General features: G+C 37.6%; 2 protein-coding genes across 3 annotated transcripts; one reads left to right on the forward strand and one right to left on the reverse strand.

Moving 5' to 3' along the window:
* Positions 1 to 10,890: 10,890 nt before the first annotated feature.
* On the forward strand, positions 10,891 to 14,326 carry LOC144559718 (elongation factor). 2 transcript variants are annotated; one of them, XM_078308825.1, is made up of 6 exons: positions 10,896 to 11,276; positions 11,898 to 11,991; positions 12,443 to 12,651; positions 13,056 to 13,083; positions 13,373 to 13,481; positions 14,069 to 14,326. In XM_078308825.1, the coding sequence occupies exons 1-6, from the start codon at positions 11,001 to 11,003 to the stop codon at positions 14,148 to 14,150; spliced, it is 798 nt and encodes a 265-aa protein (XP_078164951.1). In that variant the 5' UTR covers positions 10,896 to 11,000; the 3' UTR covers positions 14,151 to 14,326. The 2 variants fall into 2 exon arrangements, with proteins under 2 accessions (XP_078164952.1, XP_078164951.1); XM_078308826.1 differs by lacking the exon at positions 14,069 to 14,326 and having other exon boundaries at positions 10,891 to 11,276; positions 13,056 to 13,152; positions 13,313 to 13,452.
* Positions 14,327 to 14,538: 212 nt separating this feature from the next.
* LOC144559336 (uncharacterized) lies at positions 14,539 to 15,213 on the reverse strand. The gene has a single exon (XM_078308349.1). The coding sequence runs from the start codon at positions 15,211 to 15,213 to the stop codon at positions 14,539 to 14,541; it is 675 nt and encodes a 224-aa protein (XP_078164475.1).
* Between the last annotated feature and the right edge of the window lie 6,566 nt (positions 15,214 to 21,779).

Here is a 21,779-nt window from a genome sequence, read left to right on the forward strand (position 1 = left end):
CAAAAACATACTAGTACCGGGATCCCCCGGTTTGGCTCCCTCGAATTTTTCAGAACTTACCGAGTTGTTTAAACTTTTGATTAGATTGTTCATTTTTCAGAATTAAGCATTGAAAAGAACAATCAGATCCGATTCCCACCGTCCGATGTAATATGGACGTATCAGATCTTCTGATACTTGCAATTTTAGGGGACCCAAATCATTGACGGACAAGTACCTCCCAGGTACCGTAAAATATTTCCTCACTTTGCGGTTTGCGATTTACCCTCAGCCGCTTTGAGATTCGGATAAGCGGAGGAGAAGTATTTTTGGCTTCCAGATTCGTGCCAAGTTAAAGAGAACGGTCTAGATCCACTAATTGCAAAGGTTTCTCTTTACACCTGGCCACCTGGGAGAATACGGATTCGTCATTGACGCTAGTCTTATTATTTTTCAGGCATCCCCATGAAAAAAAATAAAAAAAACTGAAGGAACTTTTGAGTCTTGAGCATCCGAAAGACCGGGAAGCCAATCTGCTCCTTTTCTTGAGAAAAGGAGGACCCTCCTATTCTCCAATCCGAACCGTTCAACATCGATCAAACGGCTTCAATTTCTTTTTAACATAGCACGAATCTCAAAGCACAAATAAATCAGATGTAATGGAAACCGTTTGATCGATTTTAAACGGTTCGGATTGAAGAATAGGAGGGTCCTCCTTTTCTCAAGAAAAGGAGCAGATTTCATTCCGAAAGACCGAAACTCATTCAAACTCCTTTCTATCGAAGAAAATATCAAGAATCCTCCGATTTTTTTAAAAATACCCATTTAATAAATAAAATTAATAAAAATAACCAGAATATCAAGAAATTTCTAAAAATACCCCCCCCGCGGATAATATCCGCGCCCCGGAATATTAATTCCCCCCCGCGGATATTATCCGCGCCCCGGATTAAAAAATCCCCCCCGCGGATAATATCCGCGCTCCGGGCCGTTTAATATTTTTTTTTTTTTTGCTGCAATTTTTTCTTATAAATTCTCTCCTTAGAGAGAGAGAGAGAAGGAGAAGGAGAAAGATTTCAGAAAGAGAAAGAGAGGAGAAGAAGAGTGAGAGAAGGAAAAGGCATCGTAACTCAGGTATGCACTGTTCACGTATTTACTATTTATGTGTATTTTCTTTTCATGCACTGTTTTTATAATGTACGTATACGTATTTACTGTTCACGCACTGTTTATGCACTATTCACACCTGTTTGTTCACTGTTCATATGTACTGTTCAAACACTGTAGAATTACTGTTCATGTGTACTGTGCAAACACTGTAGAATTACTGTTCCCAAATACTGTTCATATGCCCTGTTCATATGTACTGTAGAGTTACTGTTCATATGCACTGTTCAATCACTGTTTAAATACTGTTCATATATACCGTTCCTAAATACTGTTGACAATTGAAATTAGTAAACTGACCAAATATTTGACATTTACGAATGTAGTTCATTGGCAATGTCTATTGGAATTTCATTACATTTTGGAGGGAAATTCATAAATGATCAGTATGGTGTACGTTACTCCAAACCTCCAGTAAATACGTATTGGGTTGAAGAAAATTTCTCATTCGAGGAGTTGCATTCGCTTATTTATGAAGCGAGCGGCTACAATAGGAATCACTGGAAATTAGAAATACAGGCCCGTATGCTCCAAGCAGGAAAGTATCTCAGAATCACATTGCGAGATGAAGGAGCATTTAGAGGCCTGCTTAGGAAGGTTGTGAGGTCCGGTGATCCTCTGTTGGAAGTTTTTGCATGCCGAATTAACAGAGAGTCAGGAGCTAGATGTTCATCCCAAAATTTGGCTGTAGAAAATTATCAACCAAATTATGAACCACACACTCCTCTATTCGTACCCGAACCAATGCCAGTACTAGAACCAGAACCAGAAATATACAGTAATTCACCCCAATCTCCACCTTTTATCCAACCCCAACCACAATGTCCACCTTTTATCCCACCTATATCCGTAGGTTCTCCATCCTTACCTGGACCTGAACCAAATCCTCACCCCAGACCGCCACCAGTACATGAAGATCCAAACGAGTCAGAATTTGAATTTATGAACGAGGTACCGGATGAGAATCTGCAAACTGGGGATGAATGGGGGGAAGGAGACTTGGATGATGAGGTAGATGAGGAAGATGAAGAAGATGAAGAAGATGAAGAAGAATACACACAGCCAACTGTGAGGCAAAATAGAGATATGCCGTTAAGTGGCCGTTCTGAGACTCACCCGTTCCTAAACTTCAATGACACATCTGCTTTTCAAGAAGCAGATGTTTCTTACTACGGTCATCGGATTGAATACAAGAGTGAGCTCGCAGCAGGCCAATTCTTCGCCAACAAAAAGCAACTGACGAAAAAGATCAGAGAGTACCATGTTGACAAGAACCAAGAGATATATACGAAGAGAAGTGACACATCCAAGCTAGAAATTAGATGCCGCACTTCGGGTTGTCGTTTTAAACTGAAGGCAAGAGCAACAAAAATTGGAGATACATGGAAGATAACTGAGCAAGACACGGCTCACACATGCACATCTGAGTACACCAGGATCGACCATGCACAATTGACGGCATCAATTATCGCAGATATCATCGGGCCTAACATTAAGGAAAACCCCACTATGAGCATCCGGAGTGTGGCACACTGCGTGAAAGTTAGGTTTGGCAGTATAACCCCGAAGTACAACAAACTTTGGAGAGGTCGCGAGCTTGCAGTAGCCCGGCAATTTGGGAGTTGGGAGGAGTCGTACAACTTTATGAAACTATTACTTCTCGGGATATGTGACAAGAATCCTGGCTCGAGGCACCTATTTCGGACCAAGCCGAGCTTCGATAAAGATACAGGACTGGTCAAGCAAGGTGTTGTGGAATTCGTGGCCGTGGCATGGGCTTACGGACCATGCATCACCGCATTTGGTTACCTAAGGCCGGTGATCAGTATAGATGCAGCCTTCCTTTCTGGGCGGTATGAGGGAAGACTTTTGATGGCTTGCGGCTATGATGCCGAGAACCAATTGCTACCCCTAGCATTTGCAATTGTGCAAAAGGAGAATGAAGATAATTGGGGATGGTTCTTACATTGGCTTAGGATTAATGTGATTGGTGTTAATAGATTCGTATGTGTTATATCAGACCAACACAAGGGGATAAAAGCTGCATTGAAACCTGAATACGGATGGGACAGTGATAATTTTGTGCACAGGTATTGTATCCAACACGTTGCTGATAACCTTGTCCAGGCCTGTGGGAAGGACGCATGGTACGGAACTAGGTTCAAACTAGGAGCCAGGAAGAAGAAGCCAAGAAGGCTGAAGGAGATGTTCGAAGATTTCGCCATGGTATGTCTAATATTGTCTAATTTATGTCATTTTCGATTATTTAAGATGCATTTTGTGTAATTTGACTTTGTTCTATTGCAGCAAAATCCGAGGTGTAATGCTTTTTTAAGGAGAGTGGGCAAAGTACGTCCTAATGATGTCATGGAGCAATCAAATTTTGATAAAATTTTCCAAACCTGTGATGGAGGATACCGATTTGGTATCATGACAACAAACGGCTCCGAGTCCCTTAACGCTGTCTTCAAGGAGAGCCGTATGTTGCCCGTGGCTGCACTTGTGGAGGAGACATTCTACAAGTGCAATAGTTGGTTTGTGCAGCGGCGGCAGGCAGCGATGGAACAAAGGGATGCAGGAAAGCCTTTTTCCGAACGGGTACATGTTAAGCTCGCCAAACGGTGGGTGAAAGCTATAGAAATGGATGTCATCGCATACTCGCACGGCGAAGGTAAGTACGAAGTCACGGGCCCAAATGAATATGTTCCGGTAGTCCAAATGCAGGATGGAACTATGTCCATGCTTCATAGAAGGTTCCAGTATATCGTGACATTCGGGCCGGAGAGAGCAGTTGAATGTACATGCAGAGGTATCCAATTAACTGGAATTCCGTGCGCTCATGTGTTAGTTGTCTGTCGCCAAAAAAACTGGTCACCCGACTTATTTGTTGACCACCGGTATAGGGTGGACTACCTTTTGAGTACTTGGAATGCTGTATTTGTTCCTTATGGCAATCCTGAAAATTGGCCTGCGACCACTACTCCTAAAATTGAGCCAAACAAAGATTGGATACGGCGTGGTAGGAGAAAACACATCCGTCATGTAATGACCATGGATGAAATGCAAGGTAGGCGACAGGGGCACCGTCCTCGCCGTTCCACTACTGATAGGCAGAGTCGAGGTATGTAACATTCAACCTTGAAAAATGGTTACATTTCATTCCAATATTGAACAGGTTATTAAGTAACATATGTGGGATGCAGATGCTCATAACGCAGCAAATGCAGCAGAAAACGAACGAGTCATGGCAGAGTCAAGCGGATTGCGAGGGGCGCGGCGAAGCACATCCAGAAGCCGTACAGCTGACCGTGAAAATGCAACTATGATGTTTAGGGAGGCAATGGGAGAAAGACTGTCAGGAGGAGAGGCGGTTGGGATGCAAGGGCCTTCAGGTACTACCCAGCGAAGAAGGAGCACATCTCAAGCTGGAAGAAGGAGCACATCTCAAGCAGGACATCGTCAAGAAGATGCAGTTCAACCAGCTAGAAGGAGCACATCTGGCGCAGGACCATCTGGGACAGCATACCAGCAAGAAGAAACAGTGCAACCAGCCAGAAGGAGCACATCATCATGGGGATCTGGACGATTACTAGGATTCCAATTTCTTCGAAGTCGTAGAAATTAACATCAGTGCTCTTTCATAGTAATGCACTATTTGAAAGTATTGTGAACAATTTTTATTTTGAGGTTTGTATTAACTTTATTTGTATATGTATGAACGTTTTTTTTCTAATTATTATTTTGTAAATTGTAGACGAGAAGGATGGACAACAATACTAGAGGAAAGAGCGAGGAAAACAAAAACCCCACATGTTGCTTTTGCGGAAAGACTAGAAGTGACTGTCCGAGACAACTGCATATATATGAATTTTTTAACCGGAATGACATATCTGATGATGATTTTGTAGAAAACCACTACGGTTATGGATCAAAGAAAGAAGAAACTAATGTAGCGACGCCGCCTAAGGCTAAGACCAAGACTAAGACTCGTGTACCTTCAAAGATGAAGGAAAAAATTTTCTAAACTACAAGGAATAGTACATTTCTCACTTCGTTATGCATGTAGTTCGATTTGTATTTGAAGTTCAATTTAAATTAGTTGTAACTGTTAAGTTAGAAGTTTGTATGAACTTAATTTGTACTTGTCGTATTATTGTATTTGGAGAATATGTTTTATTGTGTGAACTCAATTTGTACTTGTCGTATTATTGTATTTGGAGAATATGTTTGTATGAACTCAATTTGTACTTGTCGTATTATTGTATGAACTTAATTTTATTGTGTACTTGTCGTATTAATTTGATGTGTATTTGGAGAATATGTTTTAAAGTAAATACCAAAATAGTAAATCTAAACTGCAAATCGTAATAAAACATAACGAAACATAATAACACATAAGAAAAACATAATAACTCCAAACATACTAAAACATAATAAAACTAATCTAAACTAAAACAATAACTGCAAATAAGATCTATCTCAAATATACTCTGAAGGGCTAAACCGGTGAGGTGGTTGACCTCTATTTTCCCTACTGAAATTCCTTTGACGCCAGTCTTGCCACTGTAGTTCTGCACCTTGCGCTCTACGAGCTGGTGTAACCATCTCCTCGGGCTCGGCCTGTGCGCTCATCGTGAGTGCTACACTCCATGGATCTCTGGGCTCGGCCGTGTAGGTAGCTGGCGGTGGCGGTGGGGTCTGGAATAGGGACTCTACAAACTGAGATGCACAGTCAGTCTGAGTCCCGCTCCCAGAAGCCTCCCAGTCATGAGGCATCGGTGGATACGGCTGACCCGGAGAGGCGGCTGTATCCCACTGATCAGCTGGAGGTAAATCTGAAAGGCTGAAAGTGAACCTCTCATCATCCTGCTCAGGCTGGATCTCCGGAGACTCGTGCTGCTCAGGTGGTGGCGGCATGTATGCAGGACCCTACAAGGATACCAATAACATAGTAAATTTTTACTGAATCTTTACCTAAAATAAAGAAATAAATAAAATAAAGTATCATATACCGGGGGAAGAACTGGACGTCCATGCTCGTCACGGTAGGCGTGCCAACCGGTCATAGTAAGTACGAAATGATGATAGTCCCACCCTGGCTGCTCTGTCGGGGTCGGTGGCATCTCACTGGTTTGAACAGGTGGCGCATCAGGCTCATCCGATTTTATCTTGCGCCAATCAATATTCTCTCCAGCGTCTCGTAGCATAGTGACCAGCTTTGCCTCGTGGCCGTTGTCCTCAATACAAGGGGCAACCAAGTTCAACATCGCATGCCCGACTGCTCTGTAGCCTACTTTTCCAAGACAGACGATTGAACGCGCGGCACCTTTAAGCGCTACCAGCAGCTAAAAAAAAACAAGGCTAGATTTAGTAAAAATTAAGCAAAATAGTTCATATTTCTCAAAATTATGCATTACCTGACGAGCACCTTTCCGGCCAGTGGGGGTATAACCATCATCTGAGAATATCTTCCCGCGAAGAAAATTGCCGTAATCTCCCTCTAGATAAACCGAGGCCATGCAGACACGTACGTACCAAGCCTCGTATCTCAGTAGAGGATCTCCCTGGAACTGCACCCCATCCTCCGGCATGTGCCACAAGTTGGCAATCATATTTCTGGCCATTCCGTAGTGTATTTCGTAAAACATACTCCAATCTCTGCCGGGGTGATTGCCGTGCGTCATCCTGTAATTAATATGTTAGTTGCAAAGTCAGTAACCAATGTTCACTACTAAATAATAGAATAACATAACTTACCCGTGTAGCCTCCTGATCTCAGATCTCGGGACGTCTGGATCTGTGGGGATGAGTGGAGGATATCCAAACTGACGGAGCACCCGGTCCGGATAGTGGAACTCCACTATCCAGAAGCACACCAGTGGACCCCTGTATAGCCACACCGCCGAATCATCTGCTACAGTATGCGGCAGCCTCCCCTCACTGTATAGCTCCTGGTACGGAGTCCAGGTCACCTGCGTGTCACCCAGGCTCTGAATCTGTCCTCGGACCAGCCTGATACCTACTGGTTTTCCGTGAGGCTGGTTCTTGTACAGGTGATGTCCATAAAATTTCTTGCCAAATGCATGACAGTCTTCATTCGTGGGAACTCCCCATTCTGGCGATTCATTCAGCACAGGTACCCCCACCGGTATCCGTGACCATGCCCAGTGCTGCAGTAAAATTACTGGCCCGTACATAACCTTCTGTTTCTTCTGTAATTTGAAGAATATTAGCCATCGCATAGATGTTCAAAAATTTAAAATAAGATAAGAAGAACTTACTGACCTGACAACTTTGGTACAAGTTGAAGTAAAGATGTGCCAGGACTGCCCCACCCCAGTTGTACTTTTTATCCGGCTCAAGGTCCCGCACCAGCTCCAGATACATCAGCGGGACAGTATCACCGCTCGAATCAGGGAACATAATACAACCAAATAGGTCCATCAGGAAGGCCCGTGTATATCTGTAATGTTAAAATTAGAAGGTAACTCATTTTTCGACATTAATTATAGTACAATTTAAATTTATTTCCTGATAGTTTTTTGAGTACCTCTGAATCTCGAGCTCCGTGGCATGCCGATCCAGACCTCCCGCAAACAGAGCTCGCAGCTTCGTCTTCTTGATAGCGTATCTCGACTTCCCATTATAATCCCGTATATCTCCTTCAGCTCCCAACAGCTCTGCGAGTCTGACATTGATCATGTCATCATCCTGCTCAAGGGGGTCAGATATGCCACCAACAGGCTCACCCTGGATGGGCAGCCCCCATAGGACACTAACGTCCTGGAGAGTCACTGTCATCTCTCCGAACGGTAGGTGGAACGTCTGAGTCTCAGGGCGCCATCGCTCTACTAGTCCTGCAATGAGGGACCCATTAATGGCCTTAGTCTCCGTCTCCATAATATCGACCAAATGATGCAATCCCAAATTCTGCAGATACTGGTCCATCAACGGGTGGTACTGTATACTAGGATGCCGACTCCTGGCATCTACAGTGTCCTCACTCTGTGTTGAAAGAAGTAAATAACATAAAAAACTGAAAATACGACAACTCCACAAAATTTAAACTTAAAAAAGTAATCAAGTACCTCAATAGACGCCAGTGAAACTCGGTGCTCTGCGTGAGTCATCCATAACAGAGGACTGAAATGTTCCGTGCTGTTATCGGGAATTGGCTCAAGATCAGGGTCCGGTGGTGGTACTCTCCTAGGCCGTCCCCGTCCCCTAGCCGCCATCCTACGTTAAAAAAAAATTAGACATGCTACAATTGGGTACAATTCACTAATTGCGGTAAAAATTTGTTAAATTAGACTAATATGCAAAAAATTGGATTATTCGGGTAAAATAAACTCAAATGAATTTTCTATATGAAAGTGAAAGCTACATTAATTCATTATTTATAATAAAATAATTAAATCTAGTATAATTACATAACTAATAGAAATGCTTTATCACTGAAATATGTGTTGCCATTTAATATGGGTCATTTTATTCCTAACTATTATTAAATAAAATGTTAAAGAGTTATTGTATTTGTTATTGTATTTTAATTTATTAGTTAACTATTACAATGGTTTATATATATACAGTCACACGGTTAGGATATAAAAATTTGTAACTATATAATAAATTAGAAGTCATTTTAATTAATCTTACACTTAATAAGATCACAACAAATTCTCTTAAAAATAATTACTCAACAACATAATTTTAGTATTTTACCGTAACATGTAAGAAATAAAGAAATTCAACTAATTAATCACAATTCTCACAATTCATGAAATTGGACCAATGCAAACAATTCAACTAATTAATCACAATACATATATTACATTATATTATATATACAATTCAACTAATGCAAACAATTCAACTAATTTTAAAAATACCCAAAACGTAAAAAAAAAATCATGGTCCTAATTTAAAAAAAGATCTAATATTGTTGTACAAGAATATTTACTAAAACTTTACCAAGACAAGGAAAAAAGATACTCTGTAAAAGGTAAGAAAGTATCATTTTTTTTCCTTTTGCTCATTAGCAAAAACCAACCTTTTGTCCTATTGAAATTACTCTATGCAAACAATAACTACAATTTTGGTAGTGTACTAGTGTTTAACTAACAAAGGAGATTCATAACAGAAATGGACAAATACAACATTGTAATTCTTCACAAACAAACAAATAATGCTGCAGAGCAATAGATACGAATCTTATAATTACACAAGTTTAAAAATTCTCTAATATAAGAAGCTATTAAAAAAAAAAATTACATACTCATGTTCCCTAAAATACAAACAAATTATGGTTTTACATTATGCACATAACTCCAAATTTAATCTCCAAGTCTCCAACCATTGCATTCTTTTAAAAATTCTTACATACATCTATTTCTTATTCTAACATACTCCAAATTTATGCTGGATTCACTTTTCAAATATACATAATTGATTTTTTTTCCTAGTTAAAAAAAACTCTGTATTGGACAAAAATTGAATATTTGAATAATTACTTTTCCAACTTCCTTTGATATTTATAGCAAGTGCTCTAAATTTTTGGTCTACATAATAAGTGATCTAAAATTGTAAATTGTACAAGGTACATCATTAATTATAGCATTAGTCCTTAATTTTATTTGATTGTTTATTTCAAAACAACTAAAAACTAAATTTATTAAAACCTACATATGTTTAATAAATGATTAAATAATATATAATATGTCACATGAACACATCATAAACATCAAGAAACTTATCATGACACTAAAAAATAATTTCGGATTCTATGCTTCTTTTCTCCGAAAACAATTTTCAAATAAAGTCACTTGCATTTCAAAAGACTCCAAAAACATCAATAATATAATATGCTTCTTCTCTCCAAAAAAAATTATATTAATCATAATCAATTATTAGTATTCATATACTTAATATAGTTTACTTGTAATATTACGTCTTTTAAAAAAATAAAAATAAAAAACATACCTCCTAACAAATTTTTCATAAATTTACCGAACACCTACATTCTAAAATTTCTCATAAATTAAACCTTGGTCATTTAAATTCCTACAAACTATACAAAAATGCAATACCTCCTACATCTAATTCTACAATATTTTCAACCTCAAACCACTAATTTTTTTATTGCAATCAAAATTCAAACTAAACTAACTAATTAAGAGGAAAATCAAACTAAACTAATTGAAAGAGGAAACTAACAAATTAACAATCGAAAATCGAGACTCTGATCAGCCACCTCTGCTGGTTCACCGGCCACCACTGCCACCTTGCAATGTAGAGAGGAAGGGAAGAATCGACCGGGCCGGACCAACAATGGAGTAGGGCGGAGCAAGAAGAGAGCAACGGGTAGGTTTTGGCGGAGGAAGGGAGTGCTGGCGGGTGGGATTCGGCGGAGCAAGGGGCCAACGCGCGGACAGAGGTCAGGTCAGGGTTTGGAGAAGAAAGAGTGCTTCAAGATCTGTGTTTCGGATCTGAAAATAAAGGGGTCGGCCCGCGGATAATATCCGCGCTTGGAAGCAAAAATTCGGAGCCGCGGGTTTGCTTCAAGATTCGTGTGCCGCGGGGGGTAATTTACAGTCCGGGGCGCGGATAATATCCGCGGGGGGGAATTAATATTCTGGGGCGCGGATATTATCCGCGGGGGGGGTATTTTTAGAAATTTCTTGATATTCTGGTTATTTTTATTAATTTTATTTATTATTTGGGTATTTTTAAAAAAATCGGAGAATCCTACACGTCAACGGATTCTTCCATTGCACGGCTTCGATTTCCTCAATAGTTCATACCCGATCAAAGAGGAGAAGTAGAAAAAGTAAGAATAATTCTACCTGCATAGAAAGATGGTCGGAACGCATGGTACCATTCCGATGGAAGTGGTCGGGGCAGTGATCGAGATGGCTGACGTGGCGTGGCACACCTTGGAACACCGACACCACCGCGTCAAGGCCTCACCGGAGGAATCTCCGGCCTTGGCGTTTCCGGAGAAGGGAGAGGAGGAGGAATTGGAGAGGATTCGTTCTGAGAATCTTAGGTTGAAAGCACAGTTAGCAGATAATTTAGCCGTGCTACAGTCGATTTATAAAGCTCCTTCTTTTTCTAAAGATTGCCCTCCTGATGTAAGTCGAATTAGATTTCTTAGTTCCCTTTTATATATCTGTTTGGTATTTGATCCCTGTGACTATGAGTGGTACTTGTAGATTATCTGCAAGATTTGTCTTCATTGTTTTTTGTTCTCAAGTTCATTTAGGTAAATCTGGATTTTGAGAAAGATCTAAGCTCCACAAGTATGAATACTCAGTTTGAAGCAATCAATTTGAAACAAAATGAGAGTAATTTCTTGAGGCTTCTTGGCGGAGTTGTCCAATTTTAAAAATTAGGCTTGGACAAAGTAACAAAATATGTTGAGAAGATTAGGGGAATTTACATCAATAATTACAATAATGGCTATATTTACAGGAAAAACCTGTAGTAAAGCTTCGGACTCTAATTTGTACTTAGTTTGTTATGGCGAGTGTTACATTGAACCTCTCAACCTTGTAGTCCAAAAAAAAAAAAAACTCTCAACTTTGTAATAAAGCATTGAGCAATGGATTAGTCGGTATTGAGTCTTCTTGAATCCGTTGTCCATTGGAGTTCGGTGATCCATTGCATAGTTGAGGCTTAATGGAACATGAAGCACTAAATAACCTTGCTTAATGATGTCATTATACTGAATTAATTAATATTTGTCTTGACAGATATACGAGCGCCTTATTGCTTCTGTGGATAGTTCAAGCTACCTTCAAAATCTCGAATCACTCCACCAGGAGTCTATTGAGCCAACCAAATCAGGTTTAAGATCTATATTCAAGTTTTACACTTCTTTTTGCAAATTACACCCCAAGTTACATGGGGAATTTCGTATTTGCAAATAGATACTCTATCCAACTAGCATCCAACATTTTTCTTCTTCTGAATATTCACTTAATAAGGGCATTATTATGATCGATATAAATGTCATTTTTCTTTCTCCAACACAATAAATATTATAAAATTAAGGTCCAAATAAATGACACTTCGATATGCTTATGATCAGACAAAATATTCCAAATGTTACCATAGGAAAAATATACTTGCATGAACTGTGATTGGTAATGGTACCTACTTACTCATTTTTCTACAAATTTGGCACAAATTACCAGAATTTGTAAGACTTAAATCAGGCATTCCAATGGTTGCCGATTTGCATGGAAGATGTATATATTTGAAATTCTTATGGATTTATCCTTCATTGTGCAATCAGGAATTGAAGAGAGCAGTGGAGATGTTTCGATAAATGTCAATGGAGAACTTTGCTGGTGGGTTTGGGTCACTGAGAAGCTGGACCCGCAAAATCTTGAGGAACCTAGTGGAATTGATAATGAGAATTATGTTATAATCAGTGAAGAAAATGTCATTGATGGTATCGCCAGCTTCATTGCACGGTGCATCCTTGAGAATCCTGAATCTAAGGTTCATTATTTATTCTTTCAAACCTGTAACTTGTTTCTTTAAATTATACTGGTTATGGTATTTCTGATAACATAATTGGTTCCATTCATTCTTCTTCTTCTTTTACTTTCTAAAGTTTATGCTTGCACTGAGGCAAGTGGCCTTAAACACTATATCAAAAATTCACTTTGAATGCCAGCATTGGTTGAAAGCTGCTTGTATTATTACAAAATTGTACCAATCTGTCGGGTTCACTAGCCAATACATACTGCTTATTACAACTTGGTGTCTGATCCCCACCAAAATTATTAGGGCCTGAACATACAAGTAATAAATATTTCTATTTACTATTTAACATTTGCTTTTTTTCATTTGGGCTTATATTAAAAAATCTGTGTGTAACATACAGTCTTCTTTTATTGCAGACATTGTCTCCTCAGGAGTTGCACAAAGGTAGCTTAACAACATGCTCATCTATTCATTTACATTCTCACCTAATTTACACCATTCCGTCAATGCTATGTTATTATTTATTTTAAAAATTTGTCATTTTATGCTATTTGAGGTCTTAGAAAGATATAAAGGTTTTGCACGTTAAGTTCTGTGAAGAAGCACTCAAAGGAATCTTTCAGTTTCAGATCTTATTGTACAGTTGGCTGTGGTATGAGACAGAGAAGTCTTAAATCTTGAACAATGTTCACACACAAGAAAAGATGATTCTTTTTCTTCCTTCGAATTGTAGCTGTAACAAGAGCTATAGCTGGAATAAAGCAGAGGATGAATTTGAAAAATATATGGGAGGCTGGGAAGGTCATATACTCCTTATCCACTTGGGGAATATGTTTAGCTGGGTGAGTTAATATTTTTTTCTTAATTACTCTTTATTTTTGAAACATCTTTTATGGGCATTACTGTACTAGTCAGATCATGCCCATAAAGTAGTGCTGGTAAGATGCCAATATTAAACCCCTGCTGGTTGAAGTCACACTTCAAGCAAATTTTAAACAGTTTATCCAGTTATCCATTCTGGACATCCATCAACATTTAGTTGGTAGTTTATTTTTTTTAACAATGTACTTTACATTCCTTAAATAGATACAGGGGGAATTTGCAGATTTCAACTGCTAGGGTAATTTTTAATTTATCATTAGCTTTCGTTGTAATTCAAACCTTATTTAAATTCAATGCATGCCTACGGGTTTTAACTCAAAAAACAAAAACATTTAACAGTCGTAGTAAACTGAAATATAATATGAATAATACAAAATAAAGTATAAAATTAGTGATGGGTTATGATTATGTTGTTTATAGCACTAAAAGTAGGAGCTGCATAGTTTGTGATTTATAATTTAATTGTTAAAGTACTGAATAGCATTTCACAGGAAAAAGTGAAGGTTTCATATTATTCATGTTAACAATTGGTGTCGATTTATTTCAGGTTATACCGGCATAGAGCTATCGTCAAAGTTGCAGCCAAGGGAGTTGGTGCTACCTCTAAATTTGTCATGAAGATGTTATGAACCTAGCTTATATCAATATTATACAACAAAAACACATTTGTACAGGATGGCACAACATTGTGTAAAGTGTTCAATATTCCTTTCAAATCTTACTGCGAGACAAAGATAGATCTGATCAAACAAAATACTTGACTACGACTTAATCACTAGTTAATTGCAACTAATTTCTTCTGAAAGTAGATCATTTATGGTGGCAAAATAAGCTTCCCTCTTGTGCTTTTCACTTCTGATTGTCATAATGAAATTATCAACGTGACTGTCCTTGTCGGGACCAAAATCAGCTCACTAGACGCTAGGTTTTTTTTTTTTTTTAAAAAGCGCCCTTAGGCCATTCCATTACCATCAGAGTGTTACACCAAGTTTATAGTACCAGTACATGAAATTGCATCTACCTAGGGATTCTACTGGTACAGCCACTTTCAAAAGTAGAGAAGAGTGGGTATGTATACCCCTTGTAGTAAAATTGCCCTGATCTCGCCACATTGGCTAGCTGGTGGGCCACGAGATTATCTTCTCTAGGTATAAAAACACAACGGTAATGAGCATTCGATTTTAACAGTAACACAACACGCATCAATTCAGAGTAAGATCGCCAGTCCACTGCCTGCAAAGCTTGAGTGTATGAGTCAGAGGCCAAGAGTTTTACCAGAGTCTCAGAATCCGTATAGAAGACACATTCTTCAATTCGCCAATTCACTGCATTTTGGATGGCCATTAGTAAAGCAATAGTTTCCATGTGGAAGGGGGAGGTTGCTTTGACAAAAGGATTGAGCTCATAGCCGATAAGGATCCCATCATGCTTGCAAACAAAAGCTGCTCCTCCATTTTCATTGTGATCAAAGGAACCATCTGACTGGCAACAGTAGCCCGATGCCGAAAATCTAGCCAGATTCATGGCCGTTAAGCCCGCATGCTCCTTTGGAGTAGGTTGTGACAGTATCAGTTTTTGGCTACCAACTTGCACAAGTGCATTTGCAAGAGTTCTTTCTGGATCACATGTTTTATTTTGAAACAGAAATGCACACCTTGCTTTCCATATTCCCCATGCCAGTATCATGAACATCGCAACCTGTGACGCTTCAAGGTTGCTCCAGACACTAGACACTAGTCACTAGCCCGCTAGATGTTTCATATCATTTAATGGCGAATTTATTTTGAGGAGGGTTCGAATGCCTCCATTATGTTTTTTTTTAAACTTTAATAACTCAAAATTAAAAACTTAAAAGTCAAAATAAAATCATTAGACTTGATCTAAGTTATTTTCTCTATGTGCTCATAAAAAATTATTACATTTCAATTTTGTTTTCATATGAATCAATAAGTTCAAAAATCAACGTCTAGAAATCATCCACATTAGTGCACTTTTTATAAGCTCTTGATGACAATCAAAATAAAATTCAAAATGTTATATTTTTTACACGTGCATAGATAAAATGATGTAGATCACATCTAACGGTTTTATTTTGACTTTTAAATTTTAAATTTTGAATTATTAAAATTTAAAAAAATGAAGGTATAACATAGGTGCAAAAAATGGAGCCATTTGAACCCTCATTTATTTTTAAGCATGAAATCGAATTCTACGAGTTTTTTGACGAAAAAAATAATTTAACCAATAGTGCTAGACTTGTACGTCTCTTGTACAGTAGCATTAACTAGTTATTTCATTTACAAAAGACAACTTACATCTTTGATCCTTAGTTCGTATCTTAATCAAATATAAGGAAAAAAAAAAAGGTAATAGTTAGCCCAACAAAACTCTATACTACCAACATCTTTTTCCCTATTTATTAATCTTCCAGACTAGGGGTGTAAACAGAGCGGATAATGCTCATACCAAATTCATATCTGTCTATTGAATGTCAAAATTTAAAATCGTCCTTCAAAAACAAAATTTAAAATCAAATACTTTTTAAATGATAGGGATACGGAACATATAATTCACTAATACGGATATAAAAAGAAAAATTATCGGATAATTGAGTAATACAAATATCAATTAACAAAAATAAAAAATTAAGAAAAAATAAATAAAAAAATAAAATAAAAATAAAAATTGGAGACGTTCATAAAATTAGAAATGACAAAGAGAACTGTCAAGTGGAGAATGGAAAATTGTTGCGTGCAGGAGCGCCAGGAGCGAAAAATAAAATAAAATGGACGGTCTGGACCGGAGTGATTAATATTTAGTTCCACTGCAAAGTTTATACGTTCAACTGAACGAAATATAAGGAAGCAAATAGAGCGGATTCGGATTATTATATAATAAATACATTTAACAATGAGGAGGGATATTCACTAACAAAGTTTGTAAGTTACAACATCTTACAATAATTTGATTTTGTAATTTTAAAAATCTAACAATCGATTCAAACTGTTCCACATGTATCTATATTAAAATATGCTTGGATATAAAATTTTACATTTGTTTGAACATTTTTACTATTTATTAAGTATTTTACAAAACTGTTGTTTTTATACCATTGATTGCGGATACTCTCCCATACTGTTGGTACACCCTCGTGAATACTACCGTTGCTAATAGAAAATGCACTTTTCTGTCGGTATACCTTCACAAATAGCCACTTTTTACCCTCGTAGATACTATCTCATTCTTGTAAGTACAATTAGAGAATTAAACATTTTACCATTTCTATTAATGGCAATTAAGAGAATGAATGTCATTTAATAGCATCAATGAATCAAAGAAATTAATAGCTCCATAATCATAAAATTTAAAACCGTTAATATTTAAAATAAGTATTTATTTATATAAATTTTGTGTTTTCAAATATATTTCTAATTCACTATAGTCACAAAAAATACTACAAACAAATCAGAGAATAATATATTCCACGTTAACAATAACTATCTAAAGAAAGCAAGTAAACACACACCCTAAAAGCTGGCAAACCAACATATCTATTGGACATCAACAAAAAACACATATACTAAAACATAAAAATGAAATAAAACAAAATATAATCTAAACAGAAAAAGACCCTCAATATGTGAAAGACTTGTACTATTCTCAAGCTGCACTGCGGCATTGCTCAGGTGAGCACTTATAGAGGACTCTATGATCGGGGCTCAATGATAAGGATGAAACAAGTCGTTATTTTTCCTATTATTAAGCCAAAAATATTGTCATTTATCAAGTTACAATTACTTATTTTTTAGAGAATCAGATTCTTTTTTGTTATTTCACTTGATTTTAAAGAATTGCAGATTTTCAATGATATTAGAGCTAAAACAGTCATAAAACGATGCAATTCCGACATTCAGCTTCAGCCGTACGGATGCCTTCATCCGCATGCGACCCAGAAGTGCTACCGCAGACGGTTATCCTATCCGGCCGGTTTACATCCAAACACATTCCATTGGAGTGTTGTATTAGGGTTGTAAATGCCCTATTATTTTGTCATATGAAGACATTACAGGAGTGCTCCAAACACCTTCAATTGGAGTATTGTATTAGAGTTGTAAACACCCTATTATCTTGCCATCTGGAGACATTACTAGAGGGCTCCAAACACCTTCAATTGGAGTATTGTATTAGGATTGTAAATGCCATATTATCTTTTTATCTGGAGATACTACAAAGGTGCTCCAAACACATTCAATTGGAGAGTTGTATTAGGGCTGTAAATGCCCTTATTATCTTTCCATATGGAGACACAACTAGAGTGCTCTAAACACCTTCGATTGGAGTATTGTATTAGGGTTGTAAACACCCTATTATCTTGTCATATAGAGACACTACTAGAGTACTCCAAACACCTTCAACTAGAGTGTTGTATTAGAATTGTAAATGCCCTATTATATTGCCATATGCAGACATTACTAGAGTGCTCCAAACACCTTCAATTGGAGTGTTGTATTAGGGTTGTAAATGCCATATTATTATGCCATTTGGAAACACTACCAGAGTGCTCCAAACACCATCAATTGGAGTGTTGTATTAGGGTTGTAAATGAACTATTATCCTCCCATATAGAGACACGATTAGAGTGCTCCAAACACCTTCAATTGGAGTGTTGTATTAGGGTTGTAAATGCCCTATTATCTTCCCATATAGAGACACGACTAGAGGACTCCAAACACCTTCAATTCGAGTGTTGTATTAGGGTTGTACATGCCCTATTATCTTGCCATATGGAAACACTACTAGAGTGCTTCAAACACCTTCAATTGGAGTGTTGCATTAGGGTTGCAAATGCCCTATTATCTTGCCATATAAACACACGACTAGAGCGTTGCAAACACCTTCAATTGGAGTGTTGTATTAGGGTTGTAAATGCCCTATTATCTTGCAATATAGAGACACTACAGAAGTACTCCAAACACCTTTAATTGAAATATTGTATTAGGGTTGTAAATGCCATATGGAGACACTACTAGAGTGGTCCAAAGGCCTTCAATTGTAGTGTTTTATTAGGGTTGTAAACGCCCTATTATCTTGCTATATAAAGACACTACAAGACTACTCTAAACACAATCAATTGGAGTGTATATAAGGGTTGTAAAGGCCCTATTACATTGCCATTTGGAGACCTTACTAGAGTGCTTCAAACACCTTCAATTGGAGTGTTGTATTATAGTTGTAAATATCCCATTTTTTTGCCATATAGAGATATTACTAGAGTGCTCCAAGCACATTCAATTGTAGTGTTAAATTTGGGTTTTAAATGCCTTATTATCTTGCCATCTAGACACACTACTAGAGTGCTTCCAACACCTTCAATTGGAGTGTTGTACTAGGGTCGTAAATGCCCTATTATCTTGTCATCTGGAGACATTACTAGAGTGTTGCAAACACCTTCAATTGGAGTGTTGTATTAGGGATGTAAATGTTAGTGTAATAATCTAGAAGTCAATAATACGATAATTTATCATAAAGCTTTGTTCATGAATTGGATGATTAATACCATTTTGTTGCCTTGAGTATTATTGAATTTATGGATAATTTCGAGTTCATGACTGAAATTGTGAAACTCCATAATATAGATAATATATACTCTTAAAAAGTCACTGACCAAGGTAATTAGCAGGAACACTAATTACCGCGATAAGGTTAGTATGTGGATTAAAAGATGGTTAAGTTTTACAAACCACCTGACACGAGATGTCATTTTAATCACATAGATAGATGTTCTAGGAACATGGTATTTGACATACCCCGAATGAAACATTAAATAAAATTGTGTTCGTGTCATTTATATTTTCATTCAGTGTCACGTTCTACAGTATGAGGTATTTATCGTTCCCACTGAGAAATATGTATGTATGATTGTTATCTACCGCTGTCCGTAAAAAGCAGTCATAACGGTAGCTTTTCCATATGTATAGCTTAGCTGAGGAAGTGATAGTTTACCAAGAATACTATTTGTCCCTCGTATCTCTATACGAGCTATGGCATCACTTGGCCCCTTGATAGAGTAAGATTATCTGCTAGCAGTATAATTACAAGAGTAATTATATTTGATAATCTGCTCAAGATCAAGAAAAGATTCAGTTAGCAAGGATGACACACATCTACCTTGAAACTGATCTGATAGCTATGAGACAGAAGAACAGACACAAGTAAATTGTTTACTGGATCGTGATATTGTAAAGTACAGCATCATCTGTGTAATTGGATGGTCATGATGTGTTGCCAGATGCCACCCATGATTATAGAAGTTAAAACAGTTTTAACTCTATTTACCAACATAACACAGATCCTATTGGGTCACACCATATAGGAGTTAATCGGAGAATCTTATTGTGATTGATTATAAATTGGTTATGATCAATAGTAAGATGGTTATAATTAATTATACGTGTTATAATTAAATTATAAATGTTATGTAAAAATAACAAGCAAAAACATTGGTTAATTTATAAACGTGTGTGACACGCTGTATAAAAGTTAACCGGTTAATTTATAAATGTGCAGGACACGTTGTCTAAATTACCGAAACAACAACCGCAAGAAAATATATATAATTGTTCAGAATAATTATACGAATATTATTTGTATTCGGGCCGAGGGCATTCGGGTCTTTTCAGATTCATCTTATCCGCATGACATGTCATCGATCCTATCCAGATGACACGTCATCGATACCGAAACAAACAACCGCAGAAAAATATATATAATTGTTCAGAATAATTATACGAATATTATTTGTATTCGGGCCGAGGGCATTCGAGTCTTTTCAGATTCGTGCTTATCCGCATGACATGTCATCGATCCTATCCAGATGACACGTCATCGATCTTATCCACATGACATGTCATCCTTATCCATTCAATGGCATATCTTGTAAATAGGCATAAGTTGAGGGGTATTTCGGTCTTTTGCGAACCTCCTCAAAAGCCTATAAATAGAGGGGTGCATGTAGAGAGAAATTCACTAATTCACTTGTATCGTTTCGTGCAGAATCGAATCGGTATTTTCTCTCTTTCTCGGTTTCTCTTCCAAATAGTGTTTCGGTTGAGAAAAGAAAGTTATACGTAGTTGACGTATAATCTTGCGGGTTGTTGTGGAGAATATTTACGGGATCGATGAATAGTGTTTTATCGAATTTAGCGGTATGTCAGTTTTGCATATTGATGAAACTGAGCAACCGAAAATTCGTGTTTACGGGTTTTCGTCTTTTCCTCGTGAATAGTGTTTTTGCAGAATTCCGCGGTTTACGGTATTTCTGGCAGAAGAAATAAACCGCTCTCTGGTTAGTCCTGGTGGATAACCGATAGAGGTATCACACGTGTGATACTCCGAGTCGATTCCTTCCCTGGTGAGGCTCTACTCGCTTGGTCTGCATTCCAACTGTGATTTGGAAACAAGGTATAAATATGTTATATTAATCTATTTAATTGGTAAGTAGATTAAAGTTTTAGAAATCAATAATGGAGTAGATCTGTAAAAGGATTAAATTGGGTTTTGATGCCAAAGGAATACTGAAGGTGGACCGCCTTGGAAAGTTTCCTGACATACCCCGTTTAATCCTGAGCTTAAGTTGGTCGTAGAAATTTTTGTTCTACGGTCATTCCGCACCTTAAGCCTAAACGGGTTTCCGGTTAGCACCGCGCAAACCCAACAGTAAATGCCCTATTACCTTGCCATCTAGGGACACTACTAGCGTGCTCGAAACATCTTCAACTTGATTGATGTCTTAGGGTTGTATACGCCCTATTATTGTTCCATATAGAGACATTACTAGAGTGCTCCCATCACTTTCAATTGGAATGTTGTATTAGGGTTGTAAATGCCCTATTATCTTGCCATGTAGAGACACTAGTTGAGTGCTCCAAACACCTTGAATTAGAGTGTCGTATTAGGGTTGTAAATGCCATATTATCTTGTTATATAGAGTCACTACTAGAGTGCTCCAAACACCTTCAATTGGGTGTTGTATTAGGGTTGTAAATGCCCTAATATATTGCCATTTGGAGAAACTACTGGAGTGCTCAAAATATCTTCAATTGGAATGTTGTATTATGGTTGCAAATGGTTTATTATCTTGCTATCTGGAGATACTACTACAGTGCTCCAAACACCATCAATTGGAGTGTTGTAGTACGGTTGCAAATGCCAAATTATATTGCCATATGGAGACATTACTAGAGTGCTTCAAACACCTT

This window comes from Carex rostrata, chromosome 9, assembly GCF_964058835.1.
Source record: "Carex rostrata chromosome 9, lpCarRost1.2, whole genome shotgun sequence".
Lineage (NCBI taxonomy): Eukaryota > Viridiplantae > Streptophyta > Magnoliopsida > Poales > Cyperaceae > Carex > Carex rostrata.